General features: G+C 38.5%; 1 protein-coding gene across 1 annotated transcript in view; it reads right to left on the reverse strand.

The window, feature by feature from the left end:
• Positions 1-44: 44 nt before the first annotated feature.
• Positions 45-16,989, reverse strand: part of FGGY (FGGY carbohydrate kinase domain containing) — a 191,530-nt gene continuing 174,585 nt past the window's right edge. The window contains 2 exon segments of the mRNA XM_032217552.1: positions 45-977; positions 5,555-5,616. Coding sequence (XP_032073443.1) covers positions 896-977; positions 5,555-5,616 — 144 coding nt within the window. The 3' untranslated portion in view covers positions 45-895.

Genomic DNA, 16,989 nt, shown 5'->3' on the forward strand with positions numbered 1-16,989 from the left:
TTACTAATTTTGATAAGAACAATAACTGCAACACTACAGAGCCAAACCTTGAACAAACAATGCATTTATTAAACCCAGAAATCAAGGACATTAGAAAGAAACTTAAACGAATTCTGCCTTAACTCCATGGATACAAAAAAGATGGATAGGAAAACACAACCAGATTTTTAACAAAAATCAAGATTCTCCAACATTCTGTTTCCTGACTTAGTCTACATTGAAGGACTGACAAATGAGTTTTAAGACATTTAAAATTACACTGATAATGAATTGAAAAAAATATGGTGTAAAATTTTACCTAGCAATTCTTCTTTGCAGCAATTTATTCTACAAAGTTCATTAAGAGGTATTTCTTCTTACTTAACTCTTGATTCTCATAATGTCACATTATTTTATTACCAAAAACAACAAGAAGCAACAAGAATGAAATCTTTCTCCAATTTAGTTTTTGATATTAAATAGAAAGCCTGACAAATGAAGGTACATTTACTGTATAAATTTGATATTCTCTTTCCCAAGCTTCAGTTTATTTTCACATAAATTTACAAATTTTAAAAAGTATGCATTTTGCATATTTCATCTATATATTCCCTTTTACACATTTTTGCCTAATACATATTTTTGCAAGCTTTTTAACAGATTATGCAATTCTGAAAAGTGTGAAGGCTGAATGATAGCTGCAATTCTGGTTAAGACACTGATTCAAGAAATGTAGATTTGACAAGTTTGTTTCATGATATCATCTTAATAAAATACATCTCTGTTCATATTCAATAGACTATAAAGTATTTTAAATTTTTACTACAATGTTTCTCATTAATGTAAATAGCTAATCAAAAAAGTCAAAGAAATCAGTCAGATCTCTAATATGAAAGATGATTCTTCTTTATGCTGTCTATGCATTCTGCATGATGGATTTATATTTTCTTTGATCTTCTGCAAGTTTTAGAAACACTTGGTATTTCTTGTCATAAAACCTATGGAAAAAGCATAAAGCCCAACAAATATTTGGCAATATTTATAATCTAAACACTAAGAAGAACGCAATAAGCCCCTTCTATGTTAAACTCAATGAAACAAACAAGACGTACAGATCAGTACAATATTGCTGTGATGCTGCTCTGATTCAGTTACCGTATTTTTCCATCTATAAGATGTCCCCATGTATAGGACATCTGTCCCTCCCACTTATCCAAAATTCAGAAATCAATATTTTAAACATTAAATAGAAGACATTTATTTTGCAGATTAAGACATTTGCTTACTGGTACTGATATTTATTTTTTTGTTTTCTGACATTTGTATGGGCTCAGAACGCTCCGATATTATCACTCCCTGTTGCATGTGGGCATTGGCTACACGCTCTCCGCAGCATCACCTGATTTCAGTAGCATAAGACTCATGATTGGAGGGAACCTGTTAGCAATCGGAAGTTTCACTCATGTGGCCAGTTTGCAGAGATAAGGTATTGGCAGTTTTGCAACCATGGTTCTCCTTTTGGCTCCATGTGTATAAGACGCCCCTCCATTTTTAGGTAAATATTTTAAAGAAAAAGTATTGTCTTATAATCAGAAAAATATGATAGATAGGGGCCGTCTGCCTGAAGTTTTTGACAAATTGCTCTAATGAAACACCAAAAAATACCATTGGATTTGCTTTAGATGGGACCTTGGTAATATGTCCGATTCCATTTTATTTTCTACTACAGAGCCAAGGTGGCGCAGTGGTTAAATGCAGCACTGCAGGCTACTGCAGGCTACTGCTAGATCAGCAGGTCAGCGGTTCAAATCTCACCGGCTCAGGGTTGACTCAGCCTTCCATCCTTCCGAGGTGGGTAAAATGAGGACCCAGATTGTTGGGGGCAATATGCTGACTCTCTGTAAACCGCTTAGAGAGGCCTGAAAGGCCTATGAAGCGGTATATAAGTCTACTGCTATTGCTATTGCTATACAGACTATAAAAGGGTGAGAGAAAGATTTTAGCAACTGTTGGATTGTAGAATTGCAAAGGAATATGAAACTTGTCACTTATTAAATGAGGCACTACAGCAAAATTCTGCCCCCCCCCCCACATTCTTTCCTGAAACTGTATAAAATTCTATAGCTACACTAGATAAAGTAATGTAAAAGGAAGCAGCCAGGAATTTTGCAGTAGTTAAATGACCATCACAGATAAGTTGTTTCAACTCTTATTGTATTTATTTAGCAGTTTGAAGGACAATGTCTGAAGTATACCCATTGTCATTCTATAGCAAGCAAATATTTGTTTTTAATGTTACAATGTTGTACAATGTCCTTTTGTCCTTTCAAGCCATTGAGTTTGGACCCCACCATGGTCAATGTAAACACAGAGATGGCATTTGGCTCCACAATTACAATGCTATCTTGACATTTTAAACTCTACCCTCCACTGATTCCTGATGCCCCTGATTCAAAGTGTTTGATTGTAAACCAGCAAAAGGGTCACATTCCTCTAACAAATTATTAATGTATCCAGTCTTATGAAGCACAAACGTATTATGTGGGATTCATTTCAATGATTCTAATCCTCAGGCTCTTACTACTAGAGTCATACATACAATATTTCTGTTATGAGTTATAGACCGAAGTAAGCTAGGAATTGGTCAATCAAGAGACTGAACTATAACTGAGCTAATCTAGGTCATGAATTCTACGGTTTTACAGATCAGGTAAATACATCATCTTGTATTTGCTGGCTACTCATGCAAAGTGATGATTTCACGATCTGCAGTTATTGGGGTTAACAACCACAAAAATCACCAGGATTACTTTCTTTCAGGTTATCATATTTCCAGAGAGTATCTGGTGTGTTTTAAGAATTCTTGTTTCAAAACAGCAGCTACTATAGTTCATATCAAATATCCATTGCATTCAGTGGGAAACTTAATCCAAATGCATTAGAGAGGCTGTGCCACTTTCTAAAAATAGAAGTTACACAATGTGTAAACAAGAAAAAAATCTTTGGCGATTTCAAAAGCAGAGAGTATTGGTTCAAATAATCTAATCTAGGCCCATCCCTTCGTGACCTTTTATTTCCTCATGGCTAATGACCTCGCTCCTTTTGATTTTCCAACTGCAAAAGAAAATTTGTCAGGGTGTCCTGACTGGTAGGAGATTTAAAGTAACTGGAATCTGAATGCATTACAGTAATGGAATTCTCCATTTGTTGAAAAAATGTTTCACTGTCACTTTTTCTGAGTCATCTTAAATCTAGATGCATTTTGCCAGAGTTCATTTTGTGTCCACATTCTTACTTCATAAACAGATTAAAGTCTTCACTGAAAATAGCGAGGTAAAAATAGAATTCTATGTAGACTTTATATGTAAAAACCTGCAGATGGCACCAACGCTCTTCTTCAGTAAGTTTCCCTACTGCTTAATATTTGAAGAGACTTTCTTTGAGCCCAAAATAAATTCACTTAAGAAACTTCATGAAAGGAACATTCTCTCAGTGTGTTCTGCCATCTTGTTGGAGGCTGGTAACCCACTTCAGGTTCAATCCTCTGCTTTCCATGTAAGCTGAAAGCAAGAAATATTCTGGGCTCCGAGAGAGGGTCTGATACTTTGAACCACTCATCTTTCATCCTGCCGCCGCTGAATGTATAAACGCAGAGGGCCCTCAGCTCAAAAATACTGTCTTCCAATCAAAGAGCACAAAAGAGATGACAAGGATTAAATTCTTCATTTGAAAATATGTGATATTCTTGTTGGGAATTTATGGTGTTTAGGAATCCTAATGGGGGTCCAAATTTGTTTTTTGGGATAGCTTTTCCTCCTAGGCAAAACCAAAGAGTTTGTTGAGCCTTGGCAGGAGGGAAGGAGAACCTAGTCCAGTCTTAGAAAAAAAGTGGAATCTCTTGTATCTAGGAAATTAAGCATGTTAAATAAACAGTATACCAGCAGAATAATTAGAAAAATCATGGAAAGGAAAGTGTCAGGAATTTTCTCCAGAAATCTTGGTTTATTAATTTTACAGGTTACAATGAAGACAGAAGCTCCAAGCAGTTTTGTAAACACAGCCTGTTAGGCATTGTAGAAGTGGAGCGGAAGCCCAGATCCCTAAAAACTTTAAAAAGTAGACATTTTCTATTCTCCCATCCCTCTGGAAGGAAAAAAATGGTATTGAATGACATCATCCTTGCAATCGTTTTCCTTGGGGGAGCAAAGGTTTGGCTTCCTGTGTATGGTGGCAGGCTTGTGCCTTATCATCACCACATCGAGTCCAGAAGATCTGGGCCCTCTCCCCATGCTCTGCTTAATAACCTGTGCATTCACTTTACAAGCACAACTGAGACAGCCAGGTTTGCGGTGTTGAACAAAGCAGTCATGCAGTACCTCACTTAATGACCACGTTAGTGAACGAGTGAAATTCCAGTTATGATCGTAAGTGGAGAACTATCTATATGTGAGTTAATAGATTCTTTCTAGCATCAATAGCTATCACAAAAGACAGTGATTTGAAAAGCAGGGCTTGGCCAGCCAGTACTAAATGAAAGTGAAGAGACAAATAACAAAGTTGAGTCGTCTCCTGGTCTCCATTAACTCTTGTGGGCCTTCTCTATTCCATGTCAGGGCCAGGAGTAGAACAGAGAAAGAAGGAAGATTGGAAGGGGGAGGGGGATGTGTTCACAATAGGTAAAGGTAAAGGTTCCCCTTGCACATATGTGCTAGTCTTTCCCAACTCTAGGGGGCAGTGCTCATCTCCGTTTCAAAGCCAAAGAGCCAGCGCTGTCCAAAGACATCTCCATGGTGACGTGGTCGGCATGACTAAATGCTGAAGGTGCACGGAACGCTGTTACCTTCCCACCAAAGGTGGTTTCTATTTTTCTACTTGCATTTTTATGTGTTTTTGAACTGCTAGGTTGGCAGAAGCTGGGACAAGTAACGGGAGCTCACTCCATTACATGGCACTAGGGATTCGAACCGCCGAACTTTCTGATCGACAAGCTCAGCATCTTAGCCACTGAGCCACCGCATCCCTGTGTTCACAATAAGCACTTTAAAAACAGTACACGGTGAGCACCATTAATTCATATGGCCCCACATGAATACAGAAATCCCAGCAATATTTTCCAGTGAAGATCAAAAATAGGGAGAGATTTGCAACAGAGAGGGGGAATTAACTTACTTAACTATTGTCAGTCTCTAAATTCGTCTACTTGCTGCAACATAGATATTGTTAAAAACTGGTGAAATAACAAAGTGCAACTATAGAGAAAGAGAATTAGCTTTCTTTACTCCACAAAAAGCTCTATCGCCACCTCAACAAGTTAGAATGGAGAAATACACATGGGTTTTCTAGCATGATCTGATCACCTGATATATTATTCAGAATAGCATCTACCTTGGTTTTACTATCTTTTAAAAAGCATTTTACACATTAAGTTGCAATCTTTTGGCCACATGTTACCACGTTATATCTTAAAAATGGATATTTAAGAACAAAGGGATAAAAAATTCATTTCCCAGCATAAATAGCTTTATGCAATTTTATAACTCTCTAACAAACAAAACTCACTGAAAAATCCTATTACCTTTTATCCTTGTGGTTTGGCAGCACAATCCGGCCAATTTTCTCCATTTTCTCCATAGCATCCTGTTCAAAGATCAACAGAATACAAATTTGCCTGTTTCAGTTTAACATTCTTGGTTTAAAAAAAAAGCGATAGATGTTTCAGAAATTAAACAGACCACTGACCAGCTTAGACAAGAGCATGTGAAATATGGTTTTTCCCACTCTACAATGGCAAACAGACTACTCAAGTAAGCCAAATATTCTGGAACCATGAAGTAATCTGATTTTTTTTTACACTTTTTTTAAAAAAAAAATAAACAAACATAGGGACTAATTGAGAATTTGAATAAAATGTGTTGTGAAAATTATTAAAAATAAAGGCTTCTATCCATGTGATTGATAATTTGGAAAATTAATATTTTTGAAATATCTTGACTTCAACCAAATTAAAATACATTTGGCCAAATTTCACTGAAAACAGATTTGGGTTAGTTTTGATTAATTCCTACTGCTGATTTCAATTCAAGACCTATGGGCTAATTTGTAGCATGCACACATGAAGCTCTTTGTTTTTCAAGAGCTGGACTGCTACTATCTTCTGTTAGTGCCATGAATCCTTTCTCTGCCAAGTGAATGAGGTAATAGTAGTTTTCAAATATATTCTGTTGTTTTAACAAATTAATATGCAGAAAGCATTGGGAATAAGTGGACTATATCTCCATCTGCTCCAACCAACACTGTCATCAATGATGATAGAAAATACAGTCCAAAACCAATTATAAGGCCAGCTTCTTTGTGCCTACTGGACTGTCTACTTCTATAAAATCTACTTTAGGTTCACAGACCTTCAGTGGGGCACCTTTGCTAGTTATGCTTTGGATGAGTTTTACATTGAGGGTCAAAACTACTATTTTTCCACCAGAGTACTAATTTCTTGTGGAAACAATTACCAATGGAGTTGAGGCTTTCTCCATCCTAATTATAACTTAGATGTAAGCCCAAGACCTTCCTTTTTACTAAGGCCTTTAAGGGACATTTTAATAATGAACTTATCATTTTTTCTTATTTACATATTTTCAAGTCACCCAAGTGTCATTTGAGAAGGCATCAAATATACATTTGTAAAATGAAACAAAAAGTTATAAAAGGTCAAAACAAGAAAAACGGTCAAGCAAAGCCTGGATAATTTATTGCCTTTCTGAACTGGACCGCCATAGTGATGGATGCGTGCGTAAAGCTGCATTTGTGAAAGCTGCATGCACACACATGCAAAACCATTCCATCCCTCTGGCCTGACCAACTGTTGCTGATGCTGCATCCGCTGGTCCGCCAAGATGAAACGGTTGGGGAATGCTGATCTAGGCAAGTCCCTGGTTCTGTGGGAGCCCCAGACATGCTCTCCTAAGCAAACCCTGAGATATTTCCATAATATTAAAAGGGATGGAGCTAATCTAATTTTGGGAGGAAGAATGTTCCTGTTGTGTCCCGCCAGCAGATTCGCATAGTGAGGAGGCTGGGGAGGAACATGGGCCAATCCTGGAGTCTGGGGAAGACTCTGATGAGTGTTCTGCATTGGAGGCAGAGATGGGGCTAGAGTCATCTGAAAATTATCAGCTGCCGTCAGAGTCAGAGATCAGTGAGGCAGACGAACAGCTGGAGCCTGTTCCCAGTGTGCGCATGGACAGAGTTGCCATACAAAGGAGACAGCTAAGGAACAAGGGTTGACTTGGGAATAAGGCCACAGATGGCCCCTCCCATAGGGAATAAAACCGGAGTGAAAGGGGAAGGGTGTTTGCAGGAGACAATTAGTTCATTCCTGCATTCTTGCCAAGTATTGCGGCGTCTGAAAGATATCAGCCTGGCCACTCTCCAAGACTGATATACGTCAGTAATTGTGAACTATCTTGAAAGACTGTAGGAGAGGAAAGACTTTGCTGGAGAGGAATTTATTGTAAATTAATTAAAGGGGGTTTATTGGGATGAGGATTCAGCTTCATGCTGCTAGGTCAGAACAGTTCCATAAGGCAGGCACCACCGCAGAGAAGACACATCTCCTGGGACCCAACAAATGTAGGCCCTTAGTCGATAAAAACAGCAGCATGCATTCTCTTCCAGATGTAGTGGAATGAGCTGATTATAACCAGGGAAGAACCTCTCCCTCAGATAGCCCAGTCCCATGCCATTCAGGGCTTTAAAGATCAAAACCAGCACCTTGAATTGGACCTGTCAACAAACTGGCAGCTGATGCAGCTTGCAGAGCAAGATGTGACATGCATTGTTCAATGGCCATGCCATTGCGTTTTGTACCAGCTGAAGTTTCTGAATACTTTTCAAGGGCAGACAAGTGTGCCCCAGTTTGTGTTTTACCTGACTTCCGGTCTTTTATTAGAACTCAGTATGTTTTTCATTCTATATCATATATTGAAAAGTAAGCACTTCTGAAATGATTTTGGTTACATCCATGTGACATATATTCTGCACATATGAAAGGGTGAAGTGCCGGTGGCTTGTCTGATTGTGTATTATGATGGTTTTAATTAGAATGTTAGTTGGTTTCATCTTAATAGGAAATCATATCTATGGCTATAATACCCATATCCAGAAATATAAAAATGGAGTTCCTACAAGATGTGTTATTGTATCACATGTCCTGCACACAATAGACACTATCCCAGAGCCTTAAACAATGAAGCCATCTCAACAATTCTCTGTTTCTCTGAGATTTGCAAGCCTATTGACATAACCACATTTTGAAGAACTTCTGGACGGCTACCAAGAATGGGACCAATCTCACTTGGGCTCTAATTAGCTGAAGTTTAATTAAGGATAATACATATTTTTTGCAGATATTTGGAAATAGCAAAATACAAGAACATCAGATTCAGGGCCAACAACCCTACTTATCCTCTTTCTTTAGCACATATAGAAGGAATGTATGAAAGAAACCAATATTACAATAATACAATTTCTACTTAGATATTCACATTCTGCCTCTCTATGTCTAGGATGTTTGTTGTATAATTGCTTTCACGATATTATAAAGAGTGTTCAATCTGGCAGGAGTATATGAGAGAACTGACTTTGCAGAAATGTTCATAAACATTTTGCTGAAAGGAGCATACAGCCCACAATTAAGTACATTAAATCACACATCTTAATTTGCTTAAGCCTCAACACTCTCATATGTTGTCGTCATTATTCATTCTTAAAGCAGTTACATTTTACTTGTTTAGTATACTAATTCTCTTGCTACTTCCTCAAATTGCTTGGTTTATAGCCCATGCTTCCTTCAGGAGCATCAGACAGTACCTGTAACACTCCCTCCTCCAAATATCTCCCACTATAATTACTGTGTACTTTGAGCTAGTGAGCTTCTATGGCTGAGGCTAGATCAAAATCAGGATCTGCCCTTTACCAGTCCAAGTTAACTGATGCACTGATGCATTTAAATATAGTCAGAAATGAAGAAGAGTGAGTCAAGCCACAGTGTGACCAGAAGATTTCATTAGCTACTGTCAGTCACAAATACTCATTTTAGGGTAAGACATTTGAGAGGGAGGAAAAATCAGGAAGCTAGTAGCACCTTTTCCAACCAATGGATCTGGATCTCCATGATAGCTTTCTATCACCTTAATAACTATAGTATGTTTCATTCATGACATGCTATCATGCCGGGGTGACATGATAGCAGTGTTCCAATATCTCAGGGGTTGTCAAAAGAAGAAGGGGTCCACCTATTCTCAAAAACACCCAAAGGCAGGACAAGAAGCAATGGATCAAGGAGAGACGCAACCTAGAACTAAAGAAATTCCCTGACAATTAGAACAATTAATCAGTGGAACAACTTGCCTCCAGAAGTTGTGAATGCTCCAACACTGGAAATGTTTAAGAAAAGATTGATCAAACCATTTGTCTAAAATGTTATAGAGTTTGTTGGTCTATAGAGGGGGTTGGTTTAGAAGACCTCCAACATCCCTTCGCTCTACCCACCCATATATATATGATTTACACTTCTGCAATAAATGTTAAAGTTTATTAAGAACAGGGGATAGGACTATATGATTTCCAACATTCCCTCCAATCCTTCCATTATTCTTGCTCCAAAATGGGATTTTTGTGCTGGCTTCACAAATGTTTTGGCCCACCCTGGGAAACACTCCACTGGAATTTAACTACTGTAGTGGTTTCAGAAAAGCACTGTGAAAATTGGCTGCCAGGTTAACTGTATCATTGTTAATGGCAGCTTTCATGTAAGCATTCTCTTTGGAGGTTGAATGCTGTTATTAACATCCATGATGTCGCAAACATTTTTCATTAGTTCCCCACAGATCCAGAAAGCCCCCAAACCCTGCAGTTTAAATATAATGCCTTAATAGTGGAGGGAAGAATACTTTTCATAGACATTATATTTTGCTTTGTGTACTGAAAAAGATACAATGTCCTCAAAACCCAGAAGAAGCATTTCTTTGTAGAATCCCATAACATCTCATACTACGTCCCAAAGAAATAACTATGCATTTGTTGCACTACAAAGCGATCATATGGAAAGGTGTTAAGTGATTAGAAAAGTAAGGAATGTAATGGGGAAAGACCAAAACAGCTAGCAATTCCCTTCTGCAATCCATTTGTTCCTATTTAGATCAGAAGAATCATACAAACTGAAAAATATTCTTCTTAACTTAGGTACTTGTTATTGTTTTTGAGACATCTAGTATTTTCACATAAATAAATGCTTGCAGAAGATTTATTTCAAAGCAGCTACTTACTCACTTAACTTCTAAAGCTGTCCTTTCCTTATTATTTCAAAAGAAGAAAACCATCACACAGTGGATAACAACTCAAAAAGAAAAAAAGAAAAAAATCTAGGAGTGCAGTTAAATTTCTCTCTTTTAGAGAAGAGAAAAAAAGAAAAGAAGCCAGTATCATCCTTAGGATTTCGTTATGGATTTGACCCCTAAAAACAAACAGAACCCTGGAAAGATGAGAGAAGGGCAGATACAGTATTTGCAGGCACACCAAGAAGGATCTAGGCAGTATTGACTGTGTCAGGATTCAAAGTAACACTCCCAACAAAAGAAGACCCTGAGGCTTGAAGTTCCTCAAAGTTCCATTTTATTGGAGATGTCATATTGGCACATCTGGGAAAACCTGAATCTGAGAGTTCCAGTTTTCCCCACCCAAAAGAAAGTCAAAGATCTATCCCCTGCACCTACAAATCCATCACATGGTCCAATCAGTTCACCATCCCAACTGGAGACAACCCCCACTCACTCCCATCCAGGTGCAGGCCGAATGTCCTTGACTCCCAGAGAAAGGAATGTTGTTATGGCTAATCCTCCTCCACTCCGTGCAATCCCCCCTCCCGTTTTCCCAGGCACTAAAGGTGGCAGCCCTGAAGCTCCAACGGTAAAGATGGCTTCCAGGGCTGACAGAATGTTGAAGGTTTGCTATTTTCAGGAGAGCCTGGGCTGAAGCTCTTGAAGTGATTGTGAACAGGAAGGAATCTAAAGACCCACTGATGGAAGAAGACCACCACATGAGACAAAGACCACTCTTTGGAGAGATAAAAAAGCTACCCGGAGAGAAACTATGCCAGGGAGCATAATAACCTCTTACTTCTTAACTCTGAGTAGGAAGTAGGGATATAACCAAAGAATTACAATCCTTGTATTTACCCAATACTATAAACTCCATAGATAATATAAGTTTCATTAGATTCAGTACAGGAAGCTTTACTACAGCAATAGAGAAATGTTTCTCAATCATCCAGGTCATAGTTGTCCCAAATGTTAGTCCCAGTACTTCAGAACTGAATCAGCGCCTTGGAAGAGAAACGAAATGTTTTCAAACAAAAAAACAAGGAAGTCCACTTACCTTTTGGAAAAAGTACCTTTGGGAGCACAATTGAGAAACTGCCCATACATTTTAACTTACTTTAAAATGTATGGGTGGTTGCTTCTAACTCACAGCTGATTCCATTATTCCTTCTATTATTTGTTCCAAGAAAGTAGAAGAGGAAGAATAAATACTTTCTTAGAACTGAAACTAAAGACTTTTCTTGCTTTGTTTACTGAATAAAAGGAGGAAGCATCGCCAATGAGATCTGGTATGCTGTCTTAAATCAAATTCCCAAAGATTTGCAAAATTACATACCTCTTATAATTATAGCTACAATGAGCAATTTTAAACTGTCTGCTTCTTAAAAAGGATGAGATTTTTCAGACACTGTTAACTAATTCTAATGACAAGGTACAACATATATAAAATTACAGAAGGCAGTGACACCCCAGTGCACTGAAGTACAACTTCCCTATGTGAAAATTATGACAACCTATGTTATCTAAAAAGAGTAACATGCTGGATGCAAATATGACAGCATCCTAGGGATCTGTGGCTGGTAGCAGACTGTCAGTAGGTGAAAAGGTCTTTCCCATCATTCTTTCATAACCCATAATTATCAGGGAGAGGAAAAGGGAGAGAGATAAGTAGCATGATTGCTTAACATTTACACTTTCCTTGTTTTGTTTTGTTTTTCTGGGAAAGGACTGTACCAGATTTCCCGGGACCTGATATGACATTTTATTCATATTGATATGGTTAATGAGGGTGGATTATTGCACAGACAATTCCAGATTCCACATGTCTGGAGTTATAACACCGGTTAGGATGAAAAAAAATGTGGTTAAGCATGTTCTCAAATGGACTAGGATTTTATATGCTTTTCCAAGTAATAATCTTATTGAGAATTTGCTCCTTAGCAGGTTGTCTTACAATCTGGTTGTCAGATAGTTCTGTTCTGCCCTTTGCATTTCACTGGATTTAAAACATTTTCAGTCCCTACTTGCTTACTCTTATTCAAAAATAAGCATTATATAACTGTCTTCTACTATTATTTTGGTTCCAGAGTAAAATACGTTTGTTGTACCTGAGCTTTTTTTCTCATTCCATGTAATTCTCCTACAAGATTTTATGCCACTTTTAGATTTGCTTCTGGGTTCTCCCCCCCCTGTTTAAAAAATCTATTTATTATTGTATTTTTGTTCTCTCTCTCTCTCTCTCTCTCTCTCTCTCTGTGTGTGTGTGTGTGTGTGTGTGTGTGTGTGTGTTTGCAAAGCTATCCTTGAAACTGATGGAAATGCAGAGGTGAAATTACAAAATACATGTAAATTATGAAGGAAGTACACCACATCTCTGAAAACTTAAAATGTCTATAGATCCTTTATGAAATCCCAAAGAATAATTATGTAGAATACCAGAAATAGAAAGCTTATATATAGAAGACATTATATCCTCACTTAGGGAGAAGTTAATAGTAAGTAGAAGAAATTCTCATTTCAGCTGGTGCTCAAATAAAAATATACTCAGTTTAATTTATTGGTTTCTAATATATCACCATAATTGTCATGGAATCTTGGAGGTTAACAATAACAAAACATTAACAAATAATTCAAAAGCATTAATACTAATAATCCCCAACAGTGCCAAATGGTGTCTGGAAGAATTCGTTTTTTATCAACTTCCAGGAGGTCATGAGAATGAAAGTTAACCAGAGTTTAGGAGGAAACTATTTAATAAACCAGAGACCATCAATTGAAAAATGTGGTTTTCAAGCTCTTCCCCCGAGTTTCTGAAAACAGGACTACTTATATATTAGATGTAAAATTACATATTGAATAGAACAATTCCACTTGGAAAAGGCAATCTTACAAATACCTATGAGCCAACCCATACACAGATAGAACTTTTAAAACTAGAATATTATATTGGATTTGAGGATAGCATATGAACAGTTAAAACAGGCAGATAGGAAGAAGAGAAAGAAGGTGATGCATGAATCAACATGTGTGTGCAATAGAAGTGAGTGGGTTGATGGAAAAAATCAGAGGACTAATGTTTTTTATACATATGCAAAATGGGGGGAATGGACGAAACTTTTTAGATAATAAGACAAATAATTTTTGCAGACACTCACTCACACATACAAAACTGATTACAAAGTAAAATGGGAGAAAAGTTATTTCTGATAAACATTTATAGGATTAACGTAACTTAATAAAAGAAATCAACTTGTTTTCAAGCAGCAGAATAAGCATCAGCTCACAAAGGCTATAGAAACTAGTCTTGTATATAGTTTGTCACATGATCAAGACCTTCACATTTTGGCTTTTATCTTGTTTGTAGGAATATTCCATAAATTACACAAATACAATAAACGCTTTCTTTCACTCACTGATTCACTCACTCACATATTCCAACATGGCTTTTAAAATTATCTCTATTCCCCTTTCCCGTAAAAGTTGTGCTAAAATTCAAATATAAACATTCATGTTTGACCATAATTTGATCATGATTTCTAAAGGCAAGGCAACATGCAAGTGAATGGATTTTTCAGACAAAAATAGAGGCTCTGTATAATAAATAAAAGGATGCATTCATAGTTTCAAGTCTTTGTTATAATGTCAAAGCTGAGAAAGATACAAACCAGTAAACAGACTAGTCAGCAATGATGATTAAAACTGCAACAGTCACTTTTCTATATATACAGAAGAAAACTAGCCCGATCAACCATGATTTTTAGATTAAAAGGAGGAAAAAACATGACATTTTTTTAAAAAAAGAATGAATAGCGAATGAAAGCAATGTCTGTTTATGACATATTAAAAGTGGTAAAATTGTACAATTTCTTTAAAACAGGGTTTTCTATTATAGGAGGAAAAGAAGGATATCATGCAGGTGGACTTCATCAATGAACATAAACATTAAAGCCTCTTCTGTGTTCAGAGCTCTATTCAATGACCTTAAATTACTCACTGAAGCTGGATAAGGAACATCCCAATAGAGTAGTTTAAAAATACAATAAAAATGAAGACACCGCATACAAGGAAGTGTTTGGGGTTTGGCCTGTACATACTATGAAGTGTGATGAAGCATGATAATAATTGATAGCTCAACCATCTGTTTTAAATAGAAATTAATAAAGTCCCTGGAATTAATTGATGATTTAACAACTTATTGCCTTGTTGCTAATAAAAGGAAAGAAACAGCTTAATGCCTCAAAAGCATCTTTCTCAGCTTCTTCCTTACATGAAGTAAGCTGGGCTAAACAGGTCTATCCCCAGCAGCTGTTTATGCTTACTTACATATGAATGAGATCCACTATAATGGTGAAGAAACATGAAAATCTTTATCTTGTTCACTTTTAATTTTGGTACCCTTAGCTATATTTATTAGGCAATCTAGTGCTATTACAGTAGAAGGTTCTGATTATAAATTATGTTTATATGTTGGGGATAACTTAGCAGTTATTTTAAATAACTGCTTTCACTGCAAAATTTGATATGGATGATTCAACATTTTGCTAAGTATTCAAGACATAAAATTAACTGAGAGATTTTTATTATTTCCTTTAATTATGTCTCTAAACTATGGTATTTGGCTCTTTTGGAGGAGTTATGTTTACATTGAGGTAAGAAATGATTTTGAAAAACTGAAAAATATTTCTGATATTAAGGATTAGATTACAGAGATGTGTGAAAAGGCACATTTTATCTACTCATAAAAAATAACTCATACATTTTTATGTAGGATACAAATTTATGATATTTATAATGTCAGACAACCATTAATTATTATTTTCCCCCTAAGGTAAGATTTGTAAATCTGTTTGACGTTATTGATGTGTGACATATATCAACAAGAGTTTCTCTCTTTTATGTTTTTTCTGTGTTTTGAATTTATAGTTTTACAAGCATCTTTCCTTTTTAATTTTTTTAATTTTTAAAAAAATTCTATTCCTTTCTGTGAAGCTTGCAAATACATTTCTATGTTGATGCGCATGCAAGTGCGCGCGCGTGCGCACACATACACACACACACACACATATATATAGGCATACCAGGGGTTGTGACACAATACATACCTATTTCCCTGGCTTAGCTGATAAAGGAGGAGAGCCTGTGGCTAAGTGGCGAACACGACTGCCTACTATACCACACAAATATAACAAAGGCAACAGTAAATTTTAAATAACGAGGCGAGAATCGTTGTTAAAACAGTAACGTTTTTTTCCGGTTTATTAGTAACAGGTCTTGCAACTTGGAGGATTCAGAACGCGGACAGCTCCTGACCAACTGACAGCTCTTTATATACTTGAGCTGTCAGTTGGCCAGCCAATAGACGACCGGCGCGTCTCCCTCCAGCTGGCGGGTGTGTCGCAGCCAATCGGATGCCGGCTGCTCCAGCCCCTCCCGTCGGCTGGCACGGGAGGACGTAACACCCCTTCCCCCCAGATAGCGCATGCGTAGCCCCGCAGATACGCTGGTTGTCTGCGCACGTGCTGCGATCTCCTCAGTGCTGGGGCGTCTATCGAAGGAGGAGGATGTGTCCTGCTGCGGTGACGTATCGGAGGGGCTGGACCAGGCCCGGAGCCGTGTGGAGTCGGCCGAGATAGGACTGCGTAGCTTAAGGGGCGGAGACACCCGTCAGTGTTGTCGAGCCTAGTTGGCGGAGCCACAGATGGTTGTGGCTGGGCAGGCTGGTCAGCCAATGGGCATGCAGGCTGAGTGGCGCGTGGAACTTCCCGTTCGGGGGTAGCTGAAGTGACGCCGGCTGGTGGTGTCTGGGTAGGATTAGCGGCTCTTAGGTATGCAGACCCTTGCTGCTGTCGTTGGTTGTGCCTGGCTGTGGCCATGGGAGGATCTGCCGGTGCCCGGCGCCGCAGCTGATTCACATGGCGCCTCCATACTCGTCCGTCTGCCAGCAGGACCCTGTAAGAGCAGGGCCCTGTTATCTCTGTCACAACCCCAGCTAGCCATTTCGGTTCCCCTGCATAATTTTGTGCGTACACCCCCTCACCCACCAGAAAGAGCCTAGGGGGGGTCTGTTATGTTTGGTGATGTAGGTGAGAATGCAAGGTGCAACCTGTCCAAAGTGGTTCTCAGTCTGCGACCCATTACAACTTCTGCTGGGCTTTTCCTCGTGGCTTGGCATGGTGTGGAATGTTGTGCTAATAAGTAAGTGCGGAGACGTTGTGGCCATGGGAGGTGGTGTAACCTAGCTAGTCCTTCCTTGGCTAACCTTAGGGCTCTTTCAGCCAACCCGTTGGCTGCAGGATGGTAAGGAGCCGTAGGTGCGTGGCGTATGCCTAGTGAAGCTAGGAACGTTAGGAATGTGCAGGACTGGAACTGGGGCCCGTTATCGGAAACGATGACGTTTGGCAACCCATGCGTCATGAATAGGGACTGCAGAATTTGGACGGTGGCGCCCACTGTGGTTGAGGCCATCTGAAAAATTTCCACCCATTTTGATAGGACGTCTACTATTATCAAGAAGGTGTGGCCTTCTACTGGGCCGAAGAAATTCATGTGTATTCGGCTCCAGGGTGATGGGGGGGGTCTCCCAGGCTTGCGTGGGTGCAGCCGGAGGAGCTGGTCGGACTACCTGGCAGGGAGGGCA

The sequence above is a fragment of the Thamnophis elegans genome, chromosome 5, assembly GCF_009769535.1.
Source record: "Thamnophis elegans isolate rThaEle1 chromosome 5, rThaEle1.pri, whole genome shotgun sequence".
Classification (NCBI taxonomy): Eukaryota; Metazoa; Chordata; class Lepidosauria; order Squamata; family Colubridae; genus Thamnophis; species Thamnophis elegans.